The sequence below is a fragment of the Chenopodium quinoa genome, unplaced genomic scaffold, assembly GCF_001683475.1.
Source record: "Chenopodium quinoa cultivar QQ74 unplaced genomic scaffold, ASM168347v1, whole genome shotgun sequence".
Classification (NCBI taxonomy): domain Eukaryota; kingdom Viridiplantae; phylum Streptophyta; class Magnoliopsida; order Caryophyllales; family Amaranthaceae; genus Chenopodium; species Chenopodium quinoa.
In genome coordinates, this window is record NW_018742914.1 from 9,116,855 (window position 1) to 9,125,898 (window position 9,044).

At 36.8% G+C, this 9,044-nt stretch overlaps 1 protein-coding gene across 4 annotated transcripts; it reads right to left on the reverse strand.

Annotated features, from left to right (window-relative positions):
- Nucleotides 1-4,339: 4,339 nt before the first annotated feature.
- On the reverse strand, nucleotides 4,340-9,044 carry LOC110728246. Of its 4 annotated transcripts, none has more exons than XM_021907922.1 (11): nucleotides 8,527-9,044; nucleotides 7,400-7,584; nucleotides 6,586-6,687; nucleotides 6,123-6,374; nucleotides 5,938-6,010; nucleotides 5,710-5,837; nucleotides 5,556-5,634; nucleotides 5,365-5,476; nucleotides 5,104-5,282; nucleotides 4,911-5,031; nucleotides 4,340-4,716 (listed from the first exon to the last, which is right to left on the reverse strand). In XM_021907922.1, exons 5-11 carry the CDS (start codon nucleotides 5,970-5,972, stop codon nucleotides 4,513-4,515), a joined length of 858 nt encoding a protein of 285 aa, XP_021763614.1. In that variant the 5' UTR covers nucleotides 5,973-6,010; nucleotides 6,123-6,374; nucleotides 6,586-6,687; nucleotides 7,400-7,584; nucleotides 8,527-9,044; the 3' UTR covers nucleotides 4,340-4,512. The 4 variants fall into 4 exon arrangements, with proteins under 4 accessions (XP_021763614.1, XP_021763611.1, XP_021763612.1 ...); XM_021907919.1 differs by having other exon boundaries at nucleotides 5,938-6,037; XM_021907920.1 differs by lacking the exons at nucleotides 7,400-7,584; nucleotides 8,527-9,044 and adding an exon at nucleotides 6,785-7,370 and having other exon boundaries at nucleotides 5,938-6,037.

Sequence of the window (9,044 nt, forward strand, 5' to 3'; positions counted from 1 at the left end):
CGAACAATTTTCGTCATGAAAATCGAGAAAAAAAGTTATTTTTATTAATTAAAATAAATGATTAAAATGAATCAATTATATCATGACACGTATCATGATTTAATCCTAATGACTAACGGAGTTAACGACCATTAGTCATTAATGGCACTCGGTAAATTTTTTAAAAACTCGGTGGTATTTGCTGAATTTTAAAAACCTTGATGACATTTGGTGAATTATTAAAGTGCTCAGTGACATTTGGTGAAATAACCGTTTTTTTTTTTTGTTTTTCTTAAGTCAATTTTTTGAGGAGCCCCAATTTATCTTTGATGATACTAGTTAGAGCGGCTTGCCCTTTCTTGCTTTTATTGGGTTGTGTTTTATCTGTTTAAGACGTTGGTTTTTTTGGGATGATAATTTTGTAAATTAATGGATTGTGTGATGCTGTTTTTATGAATGGTATAACATATGACAACAAAAATTGTAATTTAAAGCTGTAATGAGCTGGTATAGCCGTATAGTGACTAACCCTGGGCGCCGTGCCGGGCCGTGCCGCCGCGGGCCGTGCCTGGCGGGCCACGGGCCGGTTCGTGCCGTGCCGATCGTGCCGCCGTGCCCAAAACCTCGTGCCGTGTCGTGCCGGCCATTTTCACAGGCCAGCCCACGGCACGGCACGGCCTTCGTGCCTGGCGGGCTCGTGCCGTGCCGGCCACGTGCCGGCCTGCGGGCTGGTGATTTTTTTTTTTTTTTTTTTTTTTTTTTTTGACAACATTATAAATTAATAAGTTTATAATGTATATAAGTTATAAAATTATAATTATAAGTTTTATAAGGTTATAACTTATAAGTTATAAGTTATTAAGTTATGAATTTTATAATTATAAGTTGAATATTTATGTTTTATAATTTGTATATTCAATATTTATATTTATATATTTACTTTATACTATTACTTTAAAATTTAATGTTTATGATTTATTAGTAATTGGTATAATTTTTTTTTTTTTAATATGAATTTACAAATTGTAACAAAACGGGGAAAAAAGGCAAATTGGACTTTGGATGTGAATAATGCGTACTTTATATTATTATTACTTGAGTTGAGAAAATTGTACAATGATAACAATGATAAAAATCATACAATGATGGTATTAAACAAAAATTGGAAAATGATAAAATTGATATTTTTAAAATCGTACAATATACAATAATTGTCTATTCTTCTTCTCCTTCTTCTTGGTCGTCTTCGTCTTCGTCTTCGCCTTCAAGGTCATCGGCTAGTTGCATAGATTGGGAACTAGACGAACCCGAACCGGAAGCGGAGGTTCCTTCTTCGTTGTCGTTGTGGTCGTAAGAACGGTCTTGTGAGCGATTTTCCGCATCCAACCAATCTTTGAAACACACGCACATTTCTAGTGTTTCGGGTTTTAGACTTGTTCTTCTATCGTCTAAAACCCTTCCGGATGCGCTGAAAGCTCGTTCGGAGGCGACGGAGGAAACTTGGATAGCAAGAATGTCTCGTGCCATTGCCGCCAAAGTTGGATGCTTCGAGCTTTGTTGTTTCCACCATGCAAGGAGGTCGAGGCTGTTTATCTCATCGTCGTCCATGCCTTTGGTGAAGTCGTAACTCAGGTACATCTGCAACTCCGAGACGTCGCTTTGCGTTCTCCTGATTGATGATTCACCTGAAAACCTTGAAATCAAGTTAGTAGCTTGTGAAAATAAATGTTTGGCCTTCTTACTTACGTTTTTGGATGGTTGGGAAGGCCCTGAGCGAGGAACGGTGCCATATTTGGCTTCATAGACTCTATATAAAGCAAAAAACTGATCCTTCACATTAGTCTTATAGTTTTCTACATCATCGTCAAGAACCATGCATTGAAAGTAAATGTCAACTAACATAAATGTGTTTTCATACTTTTGCCTAGGATCTAATATGGAAGCAAAAATATAAATCAAAGGAATCTCACTATAATATTTACGCCACTTTTTTTCCATTGCTGGAAGATACTGATCATAATCACTTTGATGGCGATGATCAGCGAAAAGTTGGGCGAGTAAGCATGCATTAGAAAGAAAGTTTTGAGCACAAGGATTGTAAACAGTAGAAAAACAATACGTCATGTTATATAATAACTGTAAAAATTGCATATATCTTTCACAGTTATTCCAATCATCATCATACAAAGCATTTTGTGGAAATTTTTGGTTGTAAAATAATGTTAACGGGCCCTTGTACTCAATTGCCTTTGTTAACATGTCATAGGTGGAATTCCACCTAGTTGGGCAATCGGTTCTAATTTTTATTACCCTTATCTTTTGTTGTTTTAGAAAACTCTTCCATTCTTGGTATCTCATGTTAGAGCTATTAATAGACATAATAGCATCTCTGATTTTGCTGTAGTATGGGCCAATTGCCCGAACTCCATCCTGTACACATAAGTTAAGTACATGGCAAACACATCTAGTATGAAGAGCTTCACCGTCTAATAGTACATCGGTTAAGTTTTGTTTGATAAGATTAGCTGTGTATGTCATAGAGGTTGCATTATCAAAAGTCATAGACATCATTTTATCTCGAAGGTTGTATTCGTCTATTGCTTGCATTAAATGGTGAGCAATGTTAATGCCGGTGTGTGGGTATTCCAGCATTTTGAAATGTATTATTCTTTTTTGTAACATCCATTGATCATCTACCCAATGGCAAGTCACACATAAATAGTGATATTTATAACCACTATCCCAAGAATCGGCTGTTAAAGATACTCTACAGTTAAGGTTACTCAATTCGGCTTGTAACCGGACTTTGTACTCTAGGAAATTTTTCATTGCGGCGGAACAAACGGTTTTCCTAGAGATTCTTTTATGTTGGGGTTGTAGTGCTTTGTTAATGTAGGTGTTGAATGCGTCACTTTCCGAGAAAAGAAAAGGTTGTTCGGCGTGTACTATCATTTTTCCTAGTTCATCCCTATCCCTCTCATAGTTGTATGTAAAGCCGTATGGATGGAATTGGGAAATTTTGGGCTGGGTTGGATCACTAGCTGGTTTTGCACAAGCTTTCATGTGTCTAGATAAGTGTCCCGTCCCGTTTTTGGTAACTGTCGTGAATACACTATTACATGTTTTACATTTTGCCCATTGTTCACCATCTTTACTTAGGACAAAATAACGCCATACCTCACTCCTTCGGTTTTTCAAAAGTAGCATCTCAGTTTCGGTTAACCATTCATGATGTGTGTGATGGTTAGTAGTGGGACTAGTGGGAGTGGCAGTATAAGGGGTAGAACCGGAGGGAATTCGGGTACTTTCTTGGCTACCTTGGCTAGAACTATAATTAGGTGGAAATTGGTATGGTGGTAGTGGAAATTGGTTTAGTGGTGGTGTTGGCTCATAGCCCGGGGGGAAGTAAATGGGGTCATTGGTTTGACTCGTAATTTGGGGGGTCGTTGTATTTGGTGGTTCCCTAGAACTACTACTACGGATAAGTCGGCCTTTCCCCCTAGACCTAGATGAATCAGATGATGGGTTGTTCGATGCCATAATTAACAATTAATTTTTTAATAAAAAGTGGTTAACTATAATAATAATAATTAATAACAACAATTTTAACAATAAAAATATCAATAATAATAATTAATAACAACAACTATAACAATAACAATAACAACAAAAATAAATAATAACAACAATTGTAACAATAATAATAATTAATAACAACAATTATAACAACAACAATAACAATTAACAACAATAATAATTAAACAAGATTATTCTAATAATAACAATAAAACAATAATAAATTTAAGATTAGTTTAGATCTTACAACCGTGCTTCAACGCTCCACTAATTACGATTACGAACTTTTTAATTTTTTCCGATATTAGGAAAATAATTAGAGAATTTAAGAGAATAATTAGAGAATTTAAGAAAATAAGGATTATTAGAGATTTAGAGAATATAAGAGATAAGAAGAAGAGATTGTGATTTTGTGATTTGGGAATGAAATGGAGGTGGGTATTTATAGAATTTTTAGGGAAAAATATAGCCGTTAAGTAGCCGTTTTTTTGGCTAATTATGCAACTAGCCGTTGCTTTAAAACGGTAACATTACCGTTGGCCCGCGGGCCGTGCCGGGCCGTGCCTGCGGGTCGGCACGACGGGCCAGCACGGCGGGCCATGGCCGTGCTCGTGCCGGGCCGTGCCCAAGATTTCGTAACCCTGTCCGTGGCACGGCCCGTGGCACGGGCGTTGAACTTCGTGCCGTGCCGTGCTTGACTTCGGGCCGTGCCGGGCTGCGTCGAACATCGGGCCGTGCCGGGCGGCACGCGGGCCACCCCGGCCCGTGCCCAGGTTTAATAGTGACCATCATACTGGAGTTGTGCAATGAGCTTAACATTGAGCTTACAAAAGGTGTTGCTGTATAACAGCCTAGTACTACGAAATACATAGATATATAATGTTTTGGAAGAAGTGTCGTTTTAGGACACATGGTTTGATTTTTTTCTGCCAGTACTAAATAAGTTTAAATATATAGCTAAGGAAAAGGTGTCGTTAAGGACACACAGTTGGTTTTTGTTTTTTGTTTTAGCCTTTGCGTGTTTAGTCGAAGGAAATGTCTTTGAGAGCCCGTTTGAGGGACCGGATTCTGGTGAGAGAAGTTGTTGGTGCAATTTGGAAATGTATGGCCTGAATTGGTCCTCAAGTTGGTAGCTATTTCTTCAAATTCCAGCCAATCACCCTGTCCAACAATGCAGATAACGCGTTAGTTGAGTATTAATTTCATGATTTGATTATTTCATCTGTTGTTTATGTTTGGGTAGATGGTCATCTAATGTGTATAAGAAGGCGATATATAGACGCTACATGATATTCAAGTTGTTGGTTCTTTAGTATATATTATAGAAATTGTTGCCTTTTTTTTTCTGTTCTTACCGCCATTTTCTTCTCATATATCTCTGAAGTAGGGAGACCAATGAGCTTTTCGCAGTCTTCAGCAAAAGCAGTGAGTCTTAGAGTCCCAGTGGCGTTAGTCACATTGACTGTGAAATTAACCCTGTGTTTAAAGGGACATTAGTATTTTGATAATTGTAGTTGTGGAATAGGTTTGATTAAAATAGAGTCTAACCTGACTGTAGCAATACATTTGTTTTTTGAGCAATGCAGGCATTTGAAAGATGTGTCCCTAGCTTCTTGGCAACGCTTTCCACACTTGTTACATCCTAGGTAAGCAATCAGGTTAGCCAACTCAGCATTAGGGATAGTGGCTTGTATCCAATGACGTTCTTCTTGCATTGTGTTTCCAGCCTACAAGGTTTAAAAAATCCAGCATTATTGGTTAATAGATAAGGATTGGTTATCTATGGGTGTGGGGGGATGTTGTTATTACATTTTCCTGCTCAATTTCGCTGATAGTTTTGACTGTTGTTGTTCTTGATGGTGTTCTGATGTGCAGTATCTTTGTAGCCTCGTCAAGAAGCATTGCTTGTTTTTCTTTCATCCTAGGAAGTAAAAAACGACAAATTAGTACAGATGATTAGCATTACATAATGTAAGTGCAGTGTGAATTTCATTGCTTACCATGTTCGAAGAGCATGTGCTTCCTCCCCAGTAGGATCTGAGATGATAGTAGTTGACTTTGAGCTTGCAAGGGAGAACCCTACATGTTTAAAGGTTGGGAATTATGCATTGTATTGAGGTATGGTATAGATTTGAGGAAGAAAGCATAGGCTACCTTTATATGTGGTTGGACGTAAGTGTGTGAAGGCTGCAACTATTGGGCTTAGCACCCAACCTGCAAGCTTCTCAGTGTCAATAACAGCAAGGCTTCCCCAAATTGAGATGGTCAATGGATGTTCAGTGCTGTTTATGATCGCATATTGAGTGAGGCAGAGTTATGCAATTTGGTAGAAATGGTGGAATATATTGTTACGTTAGGTTATTATTGTAATTGGATATGCACCTTTGGTCAGTGGCTATGATTTCGCGAACATTCATCAAGTTTCCTCCTGATGTTGGTACTTTCCCGACCTCCTCTATGTAAAGGACAACAACAAGCAAATCTATGTGACGAACTATATACGGTCAGTGACTGGTACATAAAGTGTAGTTACTAATTAAGTTGAAGTGGGTTGGCACTGTACTTACCGAAGCGTTCATTCTTAAAGCTGGTCCTTGGAATTGAGTTGATGGAGATGTAATTTGGGACCTGCAGTTGGGTCAACTGGTTCGATGATCGTTTGTCCTCCGAAAATCATCTGGCAATCATTTTCTCGTTTTTGGTACTTTGGTTATATTGGTTTGAGTGGAGCATTTGCGATCTCATATTCTTTCCCTAGTTGTAGGACGTCCTTGAAGGTGTATTTCATCACCAAAAAGAGTACCTCCAAGATGGTTACCCTGCACAAATTACAGTGGTGTTAAGTGAATTGTTGTAGTACATACATTTATTGCAAAAATGAGGGGCAGACAACTCCATGGGTTTAGTAGACAGCGATTGGCCCACATTTATTGCAGCACCAGCTAAAAGCAGTAATAAATAAACATTTAGTCGAAACAATTTTTAAAAAAACTCAGAGAAATGGGTAGCTTATTATTTAGAGACATTCACCTGTCTTTGATTGCTTTTGGTGTTTAGGTTTTGGAATCCCCAAAATCACCCGTTGTCGAGAGCTCATTCTTGTCTTTGATATTGTAGGATATTCTGGGAAATCTGCTACAATAGGAAACACCCTTATTTAAGTAATGCGAAGTTTTTCATTTTTAAAAAAAATGAGAATTCGTTGGAAAAAAAAAAACATTGTGCATACCCATCACATATAGAAATATATTTTATGCCTCGGGTTGTAGGAGGGACCCCTTAAATACACCCCAACAAGGTCTTTTCGTTTTTTTCCTGTACATTAGCCAATTGTTTACAACTTTTCCTCAGGAAAACATTTGTACAATTATAATGTAAAATGTAAGGTTCCAAGTGTCCATACTGTTGTATCAAATTCTGTGATCTTCCATGATAGGTTTAAATTTACTAAACTCCAAAGAATAATGCAAAATCAGAGACAAGTCAATCATGCCGTAAATTATTGTCATATGAACAAACTCCAAAACTAATCACTCTAACATATAGATGGTCCTTGCAGGAAAGGTTAGAAAAGTGTTTCTCACCAACAATCAAGATGTGCTGATTAATTAAATGTTGATTACTGAACCCTACCCATGATAACAACTCCCTTAAAACCTTGATTTAAGCATTTGAGGTATAGACAACAGAATATCACTTTCAGAGGACAAAGAGGTGTTCACTTTCAGGGGAATGCACTGTTACTTTAAGTCTAGACAAGCTACTGATATAAAGGCTCAGTTGCTGGACAAGTAAAAAGAGAACCAACTCGAGTAAAGTAAGTTATTACACGGAAAAGGCAAACCTGATGCTTGTAAATAGCTCCGATTTGTCTGTAAACCACTCTGTTGTAGCCTCTTTGTCCTTTTAACCCTTGATAATTCCCTTGAATCCCTTCTTGCTTTCTTCCTCTTTTCACCGTAGTTATTTTGTACTCCTGCATTAACAACCTTTTGGTTGTCCAGTAGGCAGTAACTAATGTTGTCATGCCTGTCAAAAAAACAAAAAAAAACTAATGTTGTCATGGAATTAAACCATAACCCCCATTAAAAATCAAACATTTTAAACTTCATTATTCTATTTCCCATTTAATTACTAATTAATTGAGTAGACCTTTCAAATTCATCCATCTAATGGAGTCACCAATCAGATATATTAGAATTAGAAATTAATAGTAACTAAAAACTTGTAGATATAATCAACTCATTTGTACATTTAAAATGTGATGCTCTTAAAATTGTACTCATACTATAATCCTTGAATGAAGCAATTCTATCCAATTTTTTTTTAACTCCCTCTCTTTTTCTTGAACAAATAATATACTTCACACATTAGATGAGTTGTATTTTAAACCCACCACACTGACATTGGTGCACCAACAGAGTCCTCACAAAGAACTTATGACATAAAGAACATAAACTCACCAAATTGATGTTGTCAGTTTCACGAGTCCTCGGTATATAATGATGTGTTTTTTTAAAAAAAAAAAATTGAGAAAGAATAATGATGTGCTTTTGATGAATGATAACATAATTTTAATGATTTCCCTCTAAATAATTAATAATTTTCACATCAAAATAGGATTACAAACCATTTTCACAATCATAGTTCTCCGCTCAATGGGTATTTTTTTTTTTTTAATCAAATTCAACAAATTTTTTTCACAACCATAGAATTTATACTCACAAATTTCCAAAATTCAGAATTAAATGGGTATTTTTTTTTAATCAAATTCAACAATTTTTTTTCACAACCATCAAATGTATACTCACAAATTTCCACAATTCAGAATTAACAATTGCCCAGATTTGACATTTTCAATTCTAAACTAAAAAGAACAACTTATTAGGAGTAATACTTCACATTAACAATACTAAACTAACCCTTGGCCACAATTCAGAACTAATACTTTGTTAATGCAGGAGTACACACCTTATATTTTTGCTCTGTACAGAGAGGAGAGAGAAAGAGTTGCCGGAGGCGCCGGTGACCCACCCCCCATAAACTCCGGCCGCCATCTTCACCGCCTCCCCCTCGACAGGCGCCTGTGATTTCCTAGCCCCCTCCTCAGCGTGGTCGTCACCAGCCCATGGACTACGAAATGTTTCTTTGTTGTCATTTCTTGTATCAAATTTTCTTGGCCCCAATTTGATTTGTACTGTTCTTTATTTAGGAATTTAGGGATTGTAAAATTTAGTACTTTAACAGAGCTTATAATTGATAGGTATTAACTTTTCTTGGCCCCAATTTGATTTGTACTGTTCTTCATTTGGGAATTTAGGGATTGTAAAATTTAGTACTTCAATGGAGGTGGTGAGAAGAGAGAGAATTTAAAAAGTGCTCAAGGGGAACTTGTACTTGTTTAATGAAGCAATCATGATCCAAACTAAGCTTCCAGGCTAAAACGCTGTTTCGGTCAGTGTTTTATGCCTGGTTTTTTTTTAAAATAA

Coding starts and splice junctions, on each gene's coding strand:
- LOC110728246 (XM_021907922.1), bottom strand. CDS start 5,972: ATGAATGTTCGCGAAATCATAGCCACTGACCAAAG. Junction 5,635..5,709: donor ACGTCCAACCACATATAAAG/GTAGCCTATGCT, acceptor TTAAACATGTAG/GGTTCTCCCTTGCAAGCTCA. Junction 5,477..5,555: donor GCACATGCTCTTCGAACATG/GTAAGCAATGAA, acceptor TTTACTTCCTAG/GATGAAAGAAAAACAAGCAA.